This window comes from Arvicanthis niloticus, chromosome 3 (assembly GCF_011762505.2).
Source record: "Arvicanthis niloticus isolate mArvNil1 chromosome 3, mArvNil1.pat.X, whole genome shotgun sequence".
Classification (NCBI taxonomy): Eukaryota; Metazoa; Chordata; class Mammalia; order Rodentia; family Muridae; genus Arvicanthis; species Arvicanthis niloticus.
The window spans coordinates 1,886,437-1,908,787 of record NC_047660.1 but is presented as its reverse complement, the minus strand read 5'-3'; the positions used below and the strand labels follow the sequence as shown (position 1 = coordinate 1,908,787).

The 22,351-nt window shown below is 38.1% G+C and overlaps 1 protein-coding gene across 3 annotated transcripts in view; it reads left to right on the top strand.

Moving 5' to 3' along the window:
* Pcca (propionyl-CoA carboxylase subunit alpha) overlaps positions 1 to 22,351 on the top strand; it is a 300,754-nt gene that overhangs the window by 27,402 nt on the left and 251,001 nt on the right. For all 3 annotated transcript variants that reach the window (XM_034498630.2, XM_076930527.1, XM_076930528.1), the window contains exons 4-6: positions 15 to 83; positions 18,825 to 18,938; positions 20,767 to 20,820. In XM_034498630.2, coding sequence (XP_034354521.1) covers positions 15 to 83; positions 18,825 to 18,938; positions 20,767 to 20,820 — 237 coding nt within the window. The remainder of the gene's footprint in view (positions 1 to 14; positions 84 to 18,824; positions 18,939 to 20,766; positions 20,821 to 22,351) is intronic.

Sequence of the window (22,351 nt, the reverse complement as noted above, 5' to 3'; positions counted from 1 at the left end):
TGTGTTTTGACTAGGTTATTAAAACTTGCAAGAAGATGGGTATCAAGACAGTTGCCATTCACAGCGATGTTGATGCCAGTTCTGTAAGTATATTTTTATTTAGTTTCAATCAGGACTTAATTTGGGTCTACTAGGACAGAAGTGAAAGATACTTGCTTTATTTTTACTCCACTTGCGAAAGGTATATTCGGCTTTTATAACTAATATTCACTGTTATCACAAACACAACGGAAGTATTATAATATCTTAACTAATTTTTCCTCCAAGATTCAGACCAAGATTGCCACGCTTATTGCTGGTCAACAAAAAGCTTAAACCAAAGTCTGAGAAAGTTAGGTTGGGAGGTGGATGGGCTGTTTGCAGTGCTTGCTTACGGGCATCTCCCCAGTGAGACTCTAGGATGCTGCCATTACTTACTCTTCCCCAAGTTCATCTGAAAGTCTGAAAAAGGAGAGAGAGGCTGATGCTGACTGGATCTGAGGGGAGGAAGGTGCAGCATAAAGCAGTAAACACTGTATAACTTTATGTGGCATTTTTAACACAGCAGGCATTTTCTAACAGTAACGAACTCTGAATGAGTAGACAGAGATCCCGTGGGGAAAGAATGCAGAGCCTTAGAACTTTACGGACTGAGATATGAGGCGCTATACTTTCATGGCACTGTTTTTTTTTTTTTTTTCTTTATGTCATTTTTAATAGTTCAGTAATTAATTTAGTAGAAAGATCTTTAAAGTATAGTGATTAAAAAAAAAAGATGTTCTATTTGTAACTGTTACTTATTTTGTCTTACTGTAATGTCCCTTTCAAAAATCTAGACGAAAGAATTACAAACTAATTTACTGAAAAATAAATGTTAGCTACATAATTTATTTGATGGTTGTATTAAAAGTATCTTTTAATGAAAAGCAATTAAATTTATTCTGCATATATCGTTTGAGTTGGAAAAAAATCCATCCTAGATTCTTTGCTAACTTTATAAAAATTTGATTTGATTTCAGTAGTAGTTCTTTTCGTGTCTCGTAAGATTTCTGTTCATGATGGTTTAAGGAGTGGGCCTTAGTGCAGGACCCTGGGGGTTTAATTGGGTTGTGTTTGTAGATGGTCTTGTTTGGGTTGGGTTGCTCTTGTTCCTTTGAGTGGCCTCCTGTAATCGGAGACTGCAAGCTCTGTGCTTACTTTAGTACATTTATAATGAAGTGTTTTATTATTTTTTTTCATGCAAGTGCCTATGCCATTATAATTTTTCTTTAGGTAAATGTATATTGATGCAATTTTTTTTTTTGTTTTTGGTTTGGCTGCTTTTGTGTTTTGTAACTAAGTTGAGCTTTCTGTTTGTCTTTGGAAGACACTACTTGGTAGTTTTCCTGTCTTTGGTTGGTATTAGAATATCTTAGTAGGCTGGGTGTGGTGGCACACTCATTTTATTTAAGCATTTGAAAGGTGGAGTTATGCAGGTCTCTGAGTTCCAAGCCAGCCTGGTCTACAGAGTAAGTTCCTGAACAGCCAGGGCTATACAGAGAAACCCTGTCTTGAAAAACAAAAATAAAACAAAACAACTAGCAACAACAAAAAAATATTGAACATCTTAGCCTCGTGGATTGAAAGCTTCCTATTTTGCAGTGAACAATTGTAAAGTGTTGGCAATATTTAAGTGTTTGGTATACTTCATCTGTGAGGCCTGGATGTGGCTTCTCTGTGCGTAGGTTTTTTTTTTTTTTTTTTTTTTTTTTTAGATTCTCTGTTGTTATTCTGAATTTGTATGTTTCTAGGATTCTGTCTACGTCATTTAAGTTTTCTGGTTTATTGGTATGAAGTTGTTTGTGGTATTTCTTTGTTAGCATTTTATTTATGTGAATGGGAGGTTATATCTCCATATTTGTTCCTTACTTTAGATGTTTGAGTCTTGCTTTTTTTCTTTCTTGGTCTCTGTCATAGTCTAATCAGACTATGGCAACATAATACCATAAATACAATAGCTTATAAACAATAGGAAATTAGTTTTTATGATTGTAGATGTTGGGAAGTGGAGATACAGACACTGGGAAGTTTGGTGAGGACCTCCCTTCTGCTTTGCAGATGAAGCTTTTGAGCTGTGACTGCACACGCGGAGGGGCTGAGGACCTTTTCCCTGCATCTTTTGAGCTTGGTGATCTATTCATATGGTCTTGACTATGACCTAATAGCATCATTAGACATACTAAGTAATGTCCTATAGACAAGAGCTATAGAATGGTGGATAATAAAGGCAAAAATAATTTTGAGTTTCTAGTCTACAAGGGATGTGATTTGAATTAACATGAAAATTAAAGTTAAAAATTTAAGACTTACATGAGCACATCCAGATTTTATATAGGGAAACCAAATATTTTAGATGCTAGCCATTTCTGAGTTATTTTGTATGTTTTTCATTTTAAACCCTAGTAAACATAGTATTTTTGTTAGTTTTGAAATTGAACAAAGCATAAATATGGGAGAATGGCCTGGGGCAGCGGCTCTCAACCTTTTTAATGCTGTGACTCTTTAATATGGCTCCTCAAGTTGTGGGGATCCCAACCATAATGTTATTTTCATTGCTACTTCAAAGCTGTAGTCTTGCTACTATTATGAATCAATAATGTAAATACCTGTGTTTTTTGATGGTTTTAGGTGACCCCTGTGAGAAGGTCATTCAACTTCCAAAGAGGTCTCAACCTACAGGTTGAGAACCTCTGGCCTAGTGGTTTCCCAGGAAACTTGACAGGGAAAGCACAGTCTCAGCTGGGGTAAGCTAGGGCTGTTCACGTTAGAGGAAGGGGAAGAGTCAGCTCTGGAATAAATCTATTGGATCTTAGGCAGAGGGCTGGTGTGGGAGAATTTCTTGACTTGCTAATGAAGGTTTTGTCATAGTTATACTGATTATAAATATGGGAGGGACATCTCTGCAGAGCTGGTTTCTGTTTATTGAGATTTTAGGCAGTTCCAGAGAAGGTGAGGACTATAAGGGTTCAGAAGTTTGTAACTGTTTGAGTGACTAGGAGTTTCCTTGGGTTGGTGAACAGTCTAGCAGTGAACGGATGGAGACATCAGAGACGGCTGCATCTCCAGATGCACTCAGATACCCACCATCCACTCCTTCCTTGTATTTCAAGTGAAAACTCTAAAATTTTTTTTTTTTTAAGTAAAAGAATAAAATATTTTCTATTAAACCACTAAAGTCAGAAACTTGATTTTTTGGAAGAAAGGTTTAGGTCAAGCTAAATTGAAAAGGTCTAGACTCTTCATTTCAGAAGAAAAAAATGATTCTGTGTTTCAACCCTTGGCCTTATCTTTGCTGTTCTCTCATTTTATTGCCGAGTACAATCATGCCACATTTAATTGAGTAATATCTGGTATTTACAGCTTTGAAGCAAGGCTCTAAGATTAGGAAGGTGTTTACAGTGACTCCTATTGCACCCAAGTCGCCTGCTGTTTGGAGTGCAGATTCCTGGTGGGTACTCAGAGTCTCAGCCTTAGCATTCCATAATGAGATAGAGTGGTGTTTCCTGTGAGTATTCTGGGATGACTGACAGTAAGGTGAGGTAGTCATCACTTTTTATGCCTACCCTTGATAATATTTCCCTGCTGGCTGGGGAGGAACAGAGGACAAATAGGACTTCGTGATGCCTAAATAATTAGTGTATGTTGGTTCCAGCTGAACAAGCTGTAGGTAATGATCAGGTAAAATGGAACTGGAATACATTACTGTACGATGTGGTAATACGAGATCTGAGGGAAACACTTAGCATTTTAGGAGTTGATGGAAAAGCTTTATTTCAAGTCTTTAAATATATATTATTATGAATTAATATATTTATATCTTGGTTAGCACATCTCCAGTTTTACCTTAGATACCTGCCAAGATTAATTCAATCAAAATGTAATTACTTTGAGCATTTTTCTCCTTGAAAATCATCTGATTTTCAAGTATTTTTTAATTGTTTCACACTGGAGAAGAGTTAGAGTTCGTTCGTTCTTTTCTTTTCTTTCTTTCTTTCTTTCTTTCTTTCCTTCCTTCCTTTCTTTCTTTCTTTCTTTCTTTCTTTCTTTCTTTCTTTCTTTCTTTCTTTCTTTCGTTCTTTCCTTCCTTCCTTCCTTCTTTCTTTCCTTCCTTCCTTTCTTTCTTTCTTTCTTTCTTTCTTTCTTTCTTTCTTTCTTTCTTTCTTTCTTTCGATAGGAGTCTTGCTGTTTCCCAGGGTGACCTTGAACTCATCTGTAGTCAACGAAAACCTTTAATTACAGAACCTCCTGCCTTAGCCTCTCTAATAGTTAGGATTTCAGACTTATGTGTTACCAGGTTTATCTCTAAAGTGATATGTTTAAGTAGCATTTTTTTACATATACTTATTATATCATCATAAATAATTTATTAATCTATCTACTTACTTATCTCTATCCATCTATCTATCTATCTATCCATCTATCTACCTATCTATCTAATGTGTTCGAGTGTTTTGACTACAAGTATGTTCACACATGAACACTATGTGTATGCTTGCTGTCCACAGAGGCCATAAGAGGCTGTTAGGTCTCCTAGGACTGGAGTCACACAAATAGTTGTGGACCACCTTGTGGTTTCTAGGAATCAAATTCAGGTTCCCTGGAAGAGCAGCCAATGCTTTTAACAGCTGAGCCATTTCTCCAGGCCTGCTGTGTGCACCATGTCAGGTGTGTAGTTAGAGGGTAATTTGCAGGAGTCTTTCTCCCACCACCTTGTGGGTCTCGGAATCAAACTCTGGACACTGGAGTTGTTATTAAGGGTCTTTGCTTACTGAACCAGTGGACCATCTTGCCAGCCCCTTAAATAACACTTTCTTTTTGTTTGTTTGTTTGTTTTTTGTCTTTTTTTTTCTAGACAGGGTATTTCTGTATAATTGCCCTGGCTGTCCTGGAACTTGCTTTGTAGACCAGGCTGGCCTGGAACTCACAGAGACCTGCCTGCTTCTGCCTCCCAAGTGCATCACCATGCCTGGCTAATAACACATTCTTAAGTTGCCATGACTACTCAAGCATGTATTGAGACACTGGTCATCATGATCCATATTTTCTAGTTAGTCTTTTTAGGTTGTAACACTTCCTAACAGTTAGGCCACACTTGAAAACCTTAGGATTATTTTTAATATTTTTATCAATGTTAAACAGATATTTATAATTGTCATCGTTCAGCAAAAATTTTTCTTAACAACATCCAGGCCATCAGAGCCACTGGGTAGTCAGTTGCTCTTGTGCTGCATTTGGAGGGAAGAGAGGACTTGGTTTCATTGATTTAGTTTTAGTCTTGTGATTAGGTAATTAAAATGCTATTAACTTCTTTGGGGGGTGGAGTATGGGTGTTATGGGATGTGCAGTGAGGTTTTATGTGTTGCTTTGCCTTTCTCCTCACTCTCCTGAGTAGCTGGAACTTTCTTACCTTCCAGGGCCTCTGGGCCCAGCAAACCAAAGGGTTTCTGAACTGGATATTGGTTTAAAATCTCACTGTTGTTCACTTATACAACTTAGCTATTCTTCTTCGAGCAGGATACACTGTATACTTATGCAAATGTGAAACACTAGGCCTTTCTGTGAAGAGCTAATCAGGACAGGAATGCTTTCGAGATGTTTAGACATTTTTTTCTGCTATTTTTGTCTTTAGAAAAACTTGCTCTGTAGAAACATTATACTCTCTCAATTTTAAATGTTTTGATTATCTTGGCTGAGATAAATTACTTCTTCTGCATTTTGGGGCAAAATGGAATAGGATGGGATCCCTGGTAGGAATTTGTTCACATTAATATGGCTCATCAGGGACATTATATTTAATTGGAGACCCTGCAGAACAGTGGCAGGAGGCTTGAAGAGAATGACTTAGCATTAGCAATGGCCGTCTGGGAGCTGCGCACTAATCAAGGTGCTGGAGATTAGTGCTGGGGGTGATGGGAATTAGTGCTAGTGCCGGGGGTGGTGGAGCTGTGACGGTTATGACATGTGAGCACGCCTGTGCGAGCTGGACAGGCAATGAGTTAATCAAGACATGTATTAAATGGCTCCCATGCTGATTCATTATTATCTACCATAGTGCCTGTCATGTTGTGTATTTAAAAAATACAATTATTGCTGAATTCAGTATGTACTCGAGCTAAATTCAGCCTTCACTCTCTTATTTCCAACAAAATGGCCTCAATTTGCTTTGTCCATATAAAAATGGAGAACTGTGTCAATTGTGTTGGTTCTGTGAATTGCATTTTAAAGTAGTGCCTGTCCGTTTAACATGAGCGTACACCTCTGACTTTATGTCCCTTTAAGAATTTGCTTAGCCCTTTCTTATATTTCTTATATTCATAAGTACTCCGGATCATTTCCTACTACATAAATGGTTTGGGTTCAGAACTACAATTTATGTGTCATTATTTTTCAAGATGAAAAATAGTTCAAGCATTTCAGAGAGAAATTAATACTTAATACACGAAGCTATAAAAGAATCAAAGCCTTAGTCTTTTCTACTAAAGAAACTCTCTAGAATCAGATGGGGGTGGAGCCTCCTTTGCATAGTAGGTGGGCTCTTTTTGCCAGGTAGACCCATTCTGTGCCTAGCATGCTGAGAGCCATCTGCCATGAAACCATCAGTTAGAAATGCTAGAAATGTACATATTTTGGGGAAAGGAGCCAGTAAATTGAATTTCTTTTGAAAATAAATTGAAATGGAGCATAAATCCATAAGCAAACTGTATTTTATCTGCAGAGAATTTTATAGTGGCCCTGTACAGATGAACACACAGTTTTTTTTTTTTTAAATTGTAAACACTGTTAAATTTAATAAAACTTTGTATCGAACTGTGACCTTTATTTATTAACTTAATTAAAGCAACATTATGGCTGATGCTTGAGGTGTCAGCCTGCGGGTGGTTGTTAGTGAAGTCCATTATCTGTACTTTGTGATAGTGGTCAGCAGTAACAGAAGTCAAACTTGCAACCAACACCCTCCCGTGGGAGCTGTGAGCTCAGCAGGCTAAACTGTCAAAACCCAGCCAAGCTGCTTAAATGACTGATGGTTTAAACCCCCTGGGGTTGGAGTAAGCCAGTCATTCCAGTGAGGAGGGACTGCGACTTTATCCAGGAATTGGGCAGAAATTGCATCTGGACAGGAGAAAAGCCTTGGTATTAATGTCTTCATGTATGAATTATTAGATTAACTTATATGTTCATGTAACTGGCCATTTAACAGGATGTTCCAACTTCTTTTCTTCTCTCTCTCTCTCTCTCTCTCTCTCTCTCTCTCTCTCTCTCTCTCTCTCTTTTTTGTGATGGAAATTGAACCCAAGGCTTCATAAATGCCTGCCAAATGCTCTCAGTAAGCTACATGTCCTGAACTCGGCAGAACTTTTAAGTAAACAAAACCCCAAAGAGGGACTTAACAACATTTTACTCTTTTGGTCTGAAATTTTTAGTAAAAAAAGAACATTGTTATTATTTCTGTTATTATTCTCTCACCCAGACAGCAAAGTTCACCTAACAGCCCCAGCCAGCTACAGGCTTCAGTCTTCTCTTTACTATACCGACATTTAACAACTTGGCGTTTGCAGCAAAATTTCTTATTAGCAAAAAATTAAGAATGTCTTGGGACATACTCTTCCATTATTATAAAGGGCAGATTTCTCAAATCACTTTTTACAGATCAGAAGTTGAGGCTGGGGCTGCAGCTCAGTGGTCCAGTATTTGCCTGTTGTGAATAACCCGCCCCGAGTTTGGTCTCTAGCAATGTATAGACAATGATTTTGAATGGCACTTTCAAAGGAATGAGTGTATTCTAATGTTATCATACCTCGTGATGTGAAATAAGACCTAATCATGGCCTTATTTTTCTCTACGTGTGTATTTTAGGAGGACTGGTAGTTCTACCTATTGGTAAAAGTAATCAAATACAGCTTAGCTTGACTCTGATGCTCTAGTGTTTACAAGGCACTGTGTATGTAGCAGTGACCTGTGCCAGCATTATTGGTTATGTGCTGCATTGGTTTCCTTTCTCATTCTTATGACCAAATTCCTGGCCCAAAGCTCCTTCTTGCCTCACAGTTCTGACAGATGTTGTCCACACAGAGCGGGCAGCATGGCAATGCGAGTGGCTTGTTTTGTGGCACCAACTAGGAAGCTGAGAAGGGAATGTCAGTTCCCAGATGGCTTCTCTTATTATTCAGTCCATGGTATGGTGCTACTCACAGCTGCACCCAGAGGTATGCTGAGGTACTTATTAATGTGATCAGGTTGACCATCGAAATTCAATATTCTGCTTATTACTTGATATCTGTTGTTTACTAGAAACACACAGAATGGGGAATGAATGTTTAGATGTCAGGTAATCTAGCAATGTCTCAATCATGTTAACATATCAAAGGAAAAGTTTATATGGTGATCCATAGGTGTATATATAGATGTATAGAAATTACAAAATGTTTGTAGTTTAGTGAAAAATTAAAACATTTGAAATATTTTGCCAGACTGGTAAAATTAATTTCTTCTGGACTATTTTATTTGCTGCTGAGTTGTGGGTGGTTTCTTAGTCTGTCGTGTGATCTAGAATTTTGGTCTGTGGGCTCTGTTTGTGGTGAAGGTTTAAAACATCTGTTCCTTTCATCCCCTCCCCACCCTGCTTCCTCTTCTTTGGTTTCCTCTTTCCTGGGTTTTCTCTCATTCTCCCTCCATCCCCTGACTCTTCCCATAACCCCCTGCCCCCCAGACAGTTAACAAAACAACACTCAGTTCTCCTGACTAGCAAGTTCCTAGTGGCCCCCAGTTGTCATCGTGCATTCTGGATCCATGCTGGGATCTTAAGGTCATGGTGTAGACATGTACAGCAGGCCAATCAGACACTGCTTCTGATTTTGGCTCCAAAAGCTGTAGGAGCTGAAGCAAAGACAGTAGGCAACTCCACTGTAGCCTGTTGTTAGCCAGTGGTTGTCTTGTCTCAGGCTCCTGTGTGACCTGACCCTTACATTTGGTGTTTCCTGCTTCCCAAGACGATGCTCACAATTGGTCAGCAGTATGTGTCCTTGTGTGGTTTTCCACTGTGTGTCATCATGTGGTTTTCTCATTGTGACTTCATGAGCTGATGGTGGCTGATCACATTGTCTCAGCTGTCATCCTGTTCTCTGGGGACGGTCTTCATTGCTGTGCACTTGAAGCAGGAGCTTTGGTGTGGACTCCTGTGCAGTCCTCTTTCTTGCTGCATTGAGTTGCATTCATACTGCATTGTCATGTCTGTGAAGACCAGAGAAGAATGTTCATCACACCGTTGTGTTTTTGCTTAATTTCAAAGATCAATTAGTACAGGATATGAATTTGGAAATAAACTTGTAATGTGATCACTTATGAGCTTCCTGAGGGCTAGTAAGTGTGCCAGTGGCACTCAGCCTGTTGTCTAGTAAGTGTGCCAGTGGCACTCAGCCTACCCAGATGTTGCTTTGCCCCTTTGGATTTCAGACTTCCTTGATCTCCAGTCACTCCAGGCCTCTCTGCCTATCCATGCTGCTTCTATGTGGCCATCACGGTGGCTGTCTGGTTGGAGCATCAAAGGGAGAAGTAAAATTATCTGAAGATGGTCATGTTGGAGTTGTATCCGATGCTCTCTCTGAGTTAGAGCCCATGTTAAGGAAGTCTTGTAGAGGGTGTGGGGGCACTGTGCATGTCTGCTAGAGAGCATACAGGCATTCTAAAAGTAACAACCTCATGTTTCTAGAAGGGAAGTGTTAAGTTGGGTTAAAATTGCTTATAAACAGTATTGTGAAGTGGTTTATTCTGTTGACAACTTCGTGTTGAGTTGATTTTGTGAGTCAATCATAGAATAATTCTCAGTCTATGCTGTATTCCCCAAATGGATATTAGATATTGAGTAAAGGAGCCTTTATAATTAAATCTAGGCAAGTATCTTTCATGAGCTATTCTAATTAAGTGTTATAGATCCCGAGGCTGTACTGATGTGGCTCAGCTGGAATGTTTTCCGAGTAGTGAGGAGATTTGGTTTCAAACGTCACAAACCACTTTGTAAGGTTTCATATGTAGATGGCTCCTGACATCTCATAGCTGTCTTAAAATATTTTGATTTTTACAGTTCTGCAAACGTGTCACATCTTTGTAGAGGCCCTCATTCAAATTTGGAATGTGGATATTTTCCCAGACTAGCTGTATGTAATACAATCCTTTTTTTTTTTTTTTTTTTTTTTTTTTAAAATCTGATGCTGGATAGTAGCAGAAACAGAAGCCCTGAATAGTCCTGAAATCAGAAAGGAAACAACCAACACATCATAATTTACAGAGAATTTAAAATAGGATGCTCTGTAGGTTAGGTTGCTGGGGTTTGGCTTGGAAATGTTCCTCAGATGACATGCTGAGAAGGGCTTAGTCCCTGGCCTTCGACTGTTCTAAGGCATCAGAAGCTTTAGGAGGCAGAATCTTCCTTAAGGGGATCATGACTCCAGGCCCCTTCTTTCCTTTGCTCCTTCCTGAACTGGCCAGGAGGGAACAGTAACTTTCTCATATACTCCCTGCTATGGACCTCCTACCACAGGCCTGTTGATTGTAGACTGTGCCTGCCAAACAGGGAGCCTCAGTCAACCTTTCCTCTTAGAAGTGGGTTTATCTCAGGTGTCATGTACAGTAACGGAAAGCTGACAGGTGGAGTTAGCATATTTCTTTTTTGGTTTCTGTTTTTGAGACATAGTTGCATTTATCTCAGGTTGGCCTTGAAATCACTATGTGGCACAGGAGTACTTTAAACTTCTGATCCTCCGCCTACCTCTACCTCTCAAATGTGATTATAGGCATATACCATATGCTGGGGATCTAACCCAGTGTTTTGTGCAAGTACTCTATAAACTGAGCTATATCTTTAGCCCTTTGAATGTGGATGTGTGTGCCATAGTATGGAGGTCAGGACACAGCTTTGGGGTGTCATTTCTCTCTGTCCACCTTGTGGGTCCTGGGGATTGAATATGTCTTTACATATTGAACTAGTTCACTAGGCCTTTAATATTCTTTCAGCTAGTGGTATCATTTATTTTCAGTGGGCTTACTGATATGTAACCCATTATAAATGGAGGATCATTTGCAGTTTTTTTCTCTCAATAAGTTGTATTTTCACATACCAAAATTATACATTAAATAATTTGTTTTTTTGAGAATTTTATATTGCTATCTGTTTTCATTAAGTATGAAAAATGTGGCTTATGATTAAGGGCTTCTCTTTTTTTTTGCATGTACATCAGGGCAAAGTTCTTATTTGGCATGTAATTTTCATAACATTAAATATTTTCTTATGAGAATGTACCATTTGAAATGCTCTTTTAAGAATATCTGGTCCTTTTGGTGAGTGTCATAGAAACAACACAAAGGGAATTGATTATAGGTTTTATTTATTTATTATTTACTTATTTCATTTATTTGAGATAAATAAGTATGTAGCTCCGGCTAGCCTGGAACTCACTATGTAGACCAGGCTGGCCTTGAATTGATAGAGATCTGCCTGCCTTTGCCTCCTGAATGTTACATTCTGGCAAAGAATATGGCTATATTCTATTAATGTCCTGAAATTTTGAGTTGAATTCAGAAGTATGAGTGAGTTCATTAAAAAGTAGTAACCTTCCAGATGTGGTGGCATACACCTTTAATCTCAACACTTTTGGGAGACAGAAGCAGGTGAACCTCTGTGAGTTTGAGGCCGTCCTGTTCTACAAAGTGAGTTTCAGGGTTGTTACACAGAGAAACCCTGACTTAAAACACAGGCACGCACGCATGCACACACACACACACACACACACACACACACACACACACACGCATGCACACACACACACACACTCATACACACACACACACTCAGTAATGAACTAAGGGGTAGAAAGGGGGCTCATGGTTAAGAGTATTTGTTACTTGCAAGAAGACATGGGTTCAGTTCCCAGCACCCACATGGCTCACACTCACAGCAATCCTTCACTCATATTTCAGGGTGTCTGACACCCTCTTCTGGCTGTGAGTACACCAAGTACACTGGTAGTGCCAGACAACAGCTAAGTCCTTAAGAAAAACATATTGACCTAAGTTGTTTGTCAGAGAAGATGACAGAACCGGGCTGTGGGGTGGGCACTGCTCCACAGTGTGCTAGTCACCTCACCAACTCTATGACATAAAATCTGAGTTTAATCCCCAGGATCACAAACTATCAGGCACGAAGGCACAGAACTGTAATCCCAGAACTCAAAAACTAGAGCCAGGAGGATCAGAATTCAAGGTCATCTTTACCAGCATTTTGGGTTTGAGGCCAGCCTGGGATACATAAGATCTTGTCTCAGAAACGGAGGAACAAACAAACAAACAAACAAATAAACAAACAAAAACCCTACTAATATAAAATTTTTTAAATTGAAGATGTATTTTCTCCATTAGATTGAAATTAAAGTGCTCAATTATATTTGCCTTAGAGATGTTCCTCTTAATAGAATGTATGTTGGCATAAGCGCTATGTTTTTTAGTTTGGAGTATTTACATGTTCAGGAGTTTTCTTACGGAAGCACATGTACCTGTACAAAATAGCATATTCAGGGATGTTTTTGTAGTGTTTTATAATACCTGCAAATTAGGAACCATGTTCAATAGCTGTTCTTAGTTCCTTATTTAAGGTTTTCTCTAAGTTTCCCTAAGTTAACAAAAGGAAACAAATCCAAACCGTACCTCAGGCCTCACTCTGCATCTTCCAACTTTTGCATCCAGTCATCAGTCCCCACACATAATCCTATTGTCCCTTGGACATCTTTGTTTCTTCTTTTCTGTATCCCAGAATTCTTTTCTTTGTTCCCTGTGCACCCACCAGCTCCACAGACATGCCTTTTGCTAAGGTTTTGCTTAGGAACTTAGTGTCTGCTCCTCCTCTTCCTTCACACTCCTCTCTTCCCTGATGCCTACAAAGACCTTAGAGTATTGCACCTTTAGTCTTTTTTTTTTTTTTGTCTTTTTTTTTTTTTTTTTTGTCTTTTGGTATGTGTGTGTCTGTGTTATGTGTGTGTGTGTCCTAGATAGACAGCAACACATCCCTGCATTCCAGCAAGACACTTTAAAAAACTAAAGCACAACAGTAAGCAACTCAATGTAGAATCTGCTTCCTGACTGAGTCATAACATTTATCTTTTGTGACATAAAAAACCAAACCAAACCAAACCAAAAAAAACAGGACATGGAAAATGAGCCAGGGGACTGGACAGATGGCTCAGTGGTTATGAGCCGATTATTCTTCCAGAAGATGAGGTTTGATTCCCAGCACTCACATGGTGGACCTCAACCATCTGTAATTCCAGTTCCAGGGTATCTAATCCTCTCTCCTGATGTCTGTGAAGTCTGCATGCATATAGTGTACAAATGTATATGCAAGCAAAACACTCCATATACATAAAAAATAGACTAGAAATTTTGTAGCTCTTTTGTTCTTGTCATTTTTAAGATTGAGATTTACACTTTAAAAAGTAGCAAAGTCGTTAATTCTATCATTCAGAATAACCCTGAACTAAATATGTTACTTTAATAAAATGTAACCAAAGCAGGTGCAGAGATCAAATTGTCTCTTCAGAAATAGGAGTTTATCTGATTGCTTCAAAGTAACTCTTTTAAATGCTTCAAAGTAACATTGTGTGGTTGATTTTCCTCTCTTCATCTTTCCAGTTCTTAGTAATTTTCACGTTAGTGACATTTGAGTTAGATTTGGTGGATCCTGATGTCTGGTAGAATTGGGTGAGCCTTGCTGATTCAGGCAAGAATTTTTCTCTAGTCTCCATTTTGTCAGCCTGTTGATGTTGTGAGGAGTATTTTGCCTTGAAGGTTACCACATGGAAGACACATGTATTTCTGTCCATCCTGTTGGAGTCAGATCCTATGGAGAGGTATGCTTTGGAGTACTACTACAGACAAGAAGTATCTTCATGTTTCAGACAGTACTAGTTTAGAAGGTGTTGAAAAATTCTGTTCAGACCATTGCACTTTATGCTGAATGGAAATTTTCAACACCTACTACGTGGCCCAGTACATTTGTTTTTAAACACTAAGGTACAGTTTTCTTGAAAAATATAGGAGGTAATTGGAATATTTTTGACATATCTCAGGCATCTCATTTTTTATTGGATATTTTATTTATTTACAATACAGATGTCATCCCCTTTCCCTATTTCCTCTTTATAGAACTCCCATCCCATCCCCCCTCCTCTATGCTTTTATACCATTTTGATTACATGCATGTATTAAGGTCAGTTCTAGGTTGAGGGTCTAGCAATACAATAGATGCAAATAGTCAAGGAACAGGCAATAAACACAAATAGTCAAAGAAAAAGCAAGGCATTAAACCCAATTATGTGAACACTCCCATGATCACTATTTCTAAGGACTTATCAGGATGACCTAAGTATCTGAGCCTACTTCCCTGTCCTAGCCCAAGGTCATTTTCACGTCTAAAGCCTACTTTCTTGTTCTGGCATAAAATTTAGAATCCTGTCTGAAATTACTTCTTTGTTCTAGCCTAATATTTAGGTTCCTGCCTGAGATTACTTCTTTGTTCTAGCCTAATGTCAGATTCCTGCCTGAAGCCTACTTCCTTGTCCTTGGCCAATGTCATATCCCTGCCAAGCAGCCCATTTCCTTGTCCTTGGCCCATGTCAGATTCTTGCCAAGCAGCCCCAATTCTCTCTGCCTCTCCCCTTTTTTCATTTCATTAACAAGACTGAGCCTGTCTTAGGTCGTTCTGACATGAATGCCTTCCTTAACTGTCATGGAAGATGCATTATCAAAAACAATGCACTTCTGTCTTAGGTTGGTAAGGCTCTGTGCAGAATCTTACCATCCTTTGCTTGCCAGCCTGTTAATTTAATAACTCTGTGTGGGGGTCCATTTTCAGGTTCAAGCCATGTACTTGGCTGCCAACATGTTGATGTTGTTGAAGAAAAGCTTTAACACAATGGGCTGGAAAAAAGCTTGCAAGTACTGGAAGAAATGAGTCAGGCTTTAAGCAGAAGCAAGAGGGTAGTGGGCTTGATTATTGCTGGTATAACAGCTTTAATTACATTAATTGCTAGCACCACTGCTTCTGCAATTGCTGTGACACAAGAAGTTAAGACAGTTACTTTTGTTAATCATTTAGCAAAAAATGTTACTAATGTGTTGAATATATAGGAGGATTTAGATTGGCATTTGGAAGAACGGATTGATGCTCTTTATCCTATTCAAATTACTGGAAGGAGGTTCAGAATTTAAAGGTAAAAAGCCATCTTGAGTGTCATGCCAAGTACCATTGGATTCATGTTAGTTCTTCAAGTTACAGTGGTAGTCATTATACTTAGGAAGACGTTTAATGACACTTGCAGTGAATTTGGCATAATTCTAACACTTCTCTGGAAGTTTTAATGATACAGAGGGAGCTTATGAATTTCAAGAATGCTGCTCTGCTGAGCATTGATGCGGTAGATATTGCAGATAAAATTACCCATGGCCTGAGGTCAGTATTTCTATTTTGGTCAAGTTTCAAAAATCGCATATATAGCTTGATCATGCTAGCCCTTTTTGTCCTGGGACTACTTTTATTCCTGCCCATTGTGTTAAACCTTTTCTTCAAAAACATTTCATTTGTTGATATAGATTTTTTTTATTAATCCAAAGTTTTAAATTTTAGATACCAGTTTTAATTTTCTGTATCCACATATTTAAGTAATTAGATTTTTGCATGTGTGGTGCTAGCTCTTGATCCCAAGGCCTTATGAATGCTAGACAAGCATAATTTTATTTTCAAAAAGACAGTGGGAAGATGATTCTTTATCAGTCCTATAAGTTTAAAAATACACCCTTGAAGCTCATTACTTAGGAAAAAACAGGCTGATCCAAGCAACTCTTCTACAAAGAATTAAAAATAATAAAATAAAAATGTAAAACTGCTTGAGCATGAATAAAACCTAGCAGTCTCTTTTGAAAAATACTTGACTTTTTTTGGGTATGGAGCAGTCATACTACCAACATGTTGTTCTTTTTGAACTATAGCAAATCTCGTTGGACTAATTTCCTTCAGTTTAGAGTCTATGATTGCTATATTTTCTTCTTTTTTTATTAGATTACTAAAATTTGTTTTTTAAGATGCTGAAATTTTTGAAACATAAAAGCTTTGGTAAGCAAAGTCTATTCAGGATTGTACAGATGCTTCTACAAAGTTGAAAAATATAATTAAACCAAAGAAAGTACCTCACATATTGTGTACAACAAAAACAACAACAACATTCACCTGGTAGCTCAACTGTCATTTTAAAAGTTTTTTTTTGGAACAAGGTCTTACTGGGAAATTCACTATGTAGATCATGTTGGCCTCAAACTTGCAGACATCTTCCTTTCTCTGCCTGCCTCTTAAGTGTTGCAATTAAAGGTATGTACTCATGCCCGGCCCAGTTCCAGAAGTTTTAAAAACTAGCCTTTCCACTTCACTTTGTTACTATCTCTGTGGTAAATGAGGTGAAGGGAATTCTAGATGGCCCCCACCCCCACCCCAAGGGTCTTAGTCCATCAGTTCTGGCCCTAGGCTAGATTATAAGTTTGTTGATATATATATAAAACCTGTAGTGACATTTATTCCTGAGAAAGAGAAGTAACCTCTTTAGAAAGTATGTGTGCAGCCCTTATCTGTCAAGTCCATTGCAGTTTTGACCTTGGGATGTGTAAGGTATTGGAGTATTTATTAGAGCGGTATGAATCAGCAGCAGTAACATGTTAGATGCTGAGCTTGTCCTTGGTATGTTTACATGGGGTTTGTGAAAATGCAGGAGAGCATGTGTACTGTGGTAGCTGAAGAGCAACAGAAAAGAAAGATCATGTGTATAGCATAAGGTCACGTGTGCAGTATAAGGTCACGTGTGCAGCGTCCTGGAAGTTAGAGAAGACTGGAGTCCACAGTCCCAGGTCCATTAGAGTCCTCCTTTCCCTGTTTCTGTGTGTGTTCATTGTAGAGATTTTGGGCATATGTGTATCTTTTAATTTTTAACCACCATACACATGGCACTTGCCAGATCCATTGGCTGAGAAGGTGTCCTTTGGGTGTAGCTAGACTTTGTTTTCAAAGACAACCACTTACTGTTGTGGCTTAAGTAAAACAGTTTTACCATTTAATAATACAAGTTATGAATAAATTCCTATCCTGAATCTTTTAGCACATAGCATTGTTAGGAGATTTTAAAAAGAATTTAAAACAAAGTCTTTCTCTTGTATATCATTAGGATTTGTGAAGAAAATACACACATCATAATAACATAGATGGTAAAGATGTTAAAATGAAATTCTTAGGTGGAATGTGATTCATTGCCAGCATTTGTGAGAGTTCATATTAAAGGAAGGTCACCCAAATGCAAAGTGCCCAGGAAAAATTCAGCATATCACGAGAGAAATAAATTATATAAAGAAAGTGTGCATCTAACTTTCACAGCTGTGCTTACCTGGAGCGAACATTCCTTCAAAAGCATCATTAGGCTTTCAGGTTTTTCAAAACTCACAGCTTTAGTTACATCAACAAAGTTGATAATGGTAGAGTCTGCGATGTCTGAGAACAGAGAAACGTGGAGCTGGGAGTAAGTCAGGCAGAGCTAAGCAAAGGGAGAGAGCCTGCTTGGAAAGGCAGAATGTTCAAAAGCCTGTGAGCCAGGCTTGGAGTTTTCTCCATTAAAGGAGTGTAAGTATTTGAGTATCTTGTATTAAAATATTGATCTGTAACTTCTTGAGCAGGTTATCATTTACCTTTCAATGTACAATGACTTTATTACTTTATTGGAGAATTTTCATTGAATTATTAATCTTGAGATCTTATTTCAAAAAGTGGTTTTAAAAAATTCGTTCAAAATTGAAGGTTATAAGTTAGAAACACTGAAATGTTTTCTACTGTAGATTTCCTCCCTCAGTGGTGAAGTGGATCATAAATCTTCAGATGTATGTTTATGCCCAGTTTTATGTATGTGCCTTTCAAAATAATTAATCTGACTGCGAGTTTCTAAAGCTATAAAATCATTAGAAGATACCAGCTCAAAAGCCCACTGTGACTATTTTAAAAAGCGTAGATTCCTTTTGAAATTAAACAGTTTATTATTTTCATTATTGAATGCCTACCTAGCCTCCTTTTAAGCAAAAACACCTAGAGTAAAACACTGTTAAGTGAGTTGTCTTAAAAATAGACAGCATATGCCTGAATTTGGTGAATTTAAATAGATTGAGCACTTACCACACATCTTCTTCCCCCTTTTCAAAGACAAAGTGTAAAATGGACAAGGTTCTAATGTGAGAGTATTTGAGTGTTTCTCAGAATTTTCTGGTTCATGTGTTATGATATTGGACTCTTTAGTCCTGGGCTTTAATTTGTGCCTGGTGCCGACCTGATGCTGTGCAGGGACTCACTGCATCCATCCATTCAGTCCCTCTAATTATCTCCACTTCCTGGGGAGCTTGCTCAGAACTGGGCATGAATGCGCCTGTTATTAAAATATTGGGCCAGTCTGGTTCCATGTAGTGAGGTACTGTTTGGTATCATATTTATGCATGGATGAACTGGAGAGGGGATACAGGTGTGTTGTAGAAAGTGTTTGGTTAGGCAAGCGTAATAAATGAAGTCATGGGTGATGCCGACCCTGAACCTTTTTGCTGCATTGTTGTTTTCAGTGCATATTTGAAGAGAAATTTGATTCTATGGATAACTGTGAAACATTCAGATTTGCAGTTTTGCATCTGCTGATGGGTGACTGTAATTCTTTCTACAGAGCATCTGTTAATACAGGGATTTTTCTCTTTAGGTTCATGTGAAAATGGCGGATGAGGCTGTCTGTGTTGGCCCAGCTCCCACCAGTAAAAGCTACCTCAACATGGATGCCATCATGGGAGCCATTAAGAAAACCAGGGCCCAAGCTGTGAGTCTGAATGAACCTGTCTACTGCAGCTGTTTCATATGCAGTGAACAGAAAGCTAGAGTTTGTGTTAGAAAAAATAAGGAAGGATGATTGAAAATGCTGTTGCAGTTAGTTTGTGTCACATGAGTTAAATGTGGTTGGATTCGCTACTGGAAATCAAAGGCTTTGTAGCATCTGGCAGTGTTGGTGGCTGATGCTGCAGGTGGCTGCTGGGTTCAGCTCTCACACCAGGGAGCAGCTTCAGTTCAGTTCCACATTTGCCAGGAAGAAAGAAATCCCAATTAGTTTTGAGTATTAACCCTTTCAGTGTAATAAGAGCATTAAAAAAAAAAAAAAGCCCCCAAACTTCTGTATTATAAGCAGGTTCTGAAAAGACTGTTTAAATTCCAATTTAGTCATTTAAAAATTGTACACACTCAGTTTCTTTGCTAGAAATAAAATGTCTATTTGCTAATTATCTCAGTTTGTTAGTGTCAACAAAATACTAATAACTTAGATCGATAAATTCTTTCCCCACCCCTAATTTGGGTTGGATGGTGTCAAATCCAAGGAAAAATCTAGTTTCTGACATCAGGTACAGCAATTTTTGCTTGTTGCTTTTAATCAGAGAACTAATTTTCCACTTAATGTTAAAGTCAGCATTATCTGGCACTAGCCAGAAATGCTTTACCACTTTGCTCATTTCTTTAGACAGAAGTGTTTAAATAAAACTCCTATGGTTCTATATATGGATCCTTATAGCATATTAGCACTTAACAGAAGGAATGTTTGTATTGTTTTAACCCTCGATTGTCAGAAGTCTCCAGTGGAATTTTCTGTTTGAATGAAATGGGGGAGTGAGTCTTTTCTTATTGTTCAGTGGTTAAATTGTTCTGTCCCATGTCCATTACACTTGGATTGTGTTCAAACATCAGATTTGTAGCTGTTTCAGGTTCCAACTCTGGCTCCTTCAGGAACCTGGCTCTCCTTTTAGCAGAAGTATTTTACCTTAGATTGCTTCAACACTGACTGATGTTGGCGTGGCTTATGGTTATGGTAGAGTGAAAAATAACTTGATTAGGACACAGGTTAGACTGTACACTGTGGTTTATGGGGAAGATAGCACAGACTAATTGTGGATGGCCAAATGTAGAGTGAGGAGAGAAAGGATAGTTACCAGAAGGAAAGAACTAGATAGTACAAAAGTACAAGTTAAACCAAATGTCTGTTTGGGTGCAATTTGACAGGCTCTGGGGAACTTTTGAACATGTTTTGCTATTGGGAATAAGATGTACTGTGGGACTTACAGCTTGGGCTTTATTTATTTATTTATTTATTTATTTATTTATTTATTTAGGTAGGGTCTCTCTACATAGCCCTGGTTGGCCTGGAAATCACTGTGTAGACCAGGCTGGCCTCAAACTCACAGCAATCTGCTGGGGTCCTGTTTGTCAAGTCCTAGGATTAAAGGCACATGCCACCACACCCTGACAGCATGGCTTGAGAGCAGCTGCTCCTGAGGCTTTCATCTGTTTTGCCAAAGGTTTGTAGATCACAGCTCTTTGGCCCACTAGCCCTTGGGAAGTTCTTTAAATTTGTTGAACAGCCTCAGGAAAAGTCAGGTGAGTGGTGAGTTTCTGTTGATGGAGTAGACAAGTACTCTAGAGTGTCTGTCATACAGATGCCACTGTGACCTGCTGACAGAGCAAAGGAGGAGTTTGATTCTCTACTCAGAAAAGTGAAGTGAGAAGTCACCTTTAACACACTTAAACAGTGGATACCTTGTGGTTTAGACAGACTTGCAATGTAACAAAGCTGAAAGAGCTTTTTGTTTTTTCTTTTTCCAAAGGTACACCCAGGTTATGGATTCCTGTCAGAAAACAAAGAGTTTGCAAAGTGTTTGGTAAGTCTGTGACAAGCCAGAAATGATTGCCTTATTCCAGAAAGCAGCATCCAGACATGAGTTGTTCATGTTAGACTCCTGAATTCTAATAGAATTCTAATTGATTTACGGACTTTTTGATGATTGTTAAAAGTGAATGTTTTCATTCTGTAATCCAGGTCTTGAATTATCAGAATAGAGAAGAATTAAAGTTGCAATTCTGATCCATTTGTTACATTATTTGATCTGACTTTAAATTGTAAATGGTGGGATGGAGAGAAGGCTTGGTGGTTAAGAACATACACTGCTGTTGCAGAACACCCAAGTATGGTAACTAGCAGCACCCCAGCTCTACAGACATGACTCCCACTTCTGGTTTCTGTGTGCATTTGCACTCATGTGCACATACTCCACACAGACACGCATGCATACATGTAATTAAAAATAAAAATAAATATTTATGTAAATAGGTCAGGTTGTTTGTTGACTTGTTACAGTTATACTTTTATATCATGAGCATAGGAAATGAGGCCAGAAATAAGATTTAATTTTTTCCCCATTTTTATTCCAAATGGTGACACAATCAGATCTTATTGGCTTTATTTTGGAAAAAGCATTTTTAAATGGTCTAAGTGTTGTCTTCATGGCACATCCTAGTTAGGTGGATTAACCTATATTTGTATAAAACTAATGATATATAATTATTTTTATATATTGTATATAAGGTTATATATATATATATTTATATTTATATATTTAGATATAATTATGCTCAAGATGACACTGAAACCTAAGTTTTTGGGAACTAAAATATGATTTTGATTAATGTTAGAACTTTTGTGGTTATTGGATCAATTATGTCAGATATTAAATTACCTTTTCCTTCCTTCCTTCCTTTCCTCTTTCTCTCTTTCTCTCTTTCTTCTTTCTTTCTTTCTTTCTTTCTTTCTTTCTTTCTTTCTTTCTTTCTTTCTTTCTTTCTTTCTTTCTTTCTTTCTGACAGTGTTGTTCTGTTTAGTCCTGGCTCTCTTGACACTCACTCTGTAGACCAGGCTGGCCTCAAACTCACAGAGATCTGCCTGCCTCTGCCTCCCAAGTGCTTGGATTGAAGGTGTCTGCCACCTCTGCTAGCTTAGATTATCTTTGTTATTCTAATATATTAAACCATTCCCCCACCCCATACTTTGTAACTTGTACTTTGTTCTACAGATAGAACTCAAAGCTTTCTAAATTTCAATTGGAGCAGTTCTGTAGATTGCAGAATTAGAGTCTAGAATTGCCTACTGTAACTTGCTTTCTTTCTGGATTAAAAACAAAGCCACAGGGTAACATCTGCTGAGAAGAGTCAGGTAGATGTATATAAAGGTATACATTATTAGGTATGATGTTGTGTACCCAAGTTATCCTTGTATATACCTGTTTTTTTGTCTTGTTTTTAGAATTTTATGAAAGTTTTGAAATAAAAAATTATTTGAGAGCTGGAAAGATCGGTTAGTGGTTCAGAGCACTTGTTGATCTTGTGTTTTCATAGAGTGTAGTCTTTTATATTTAC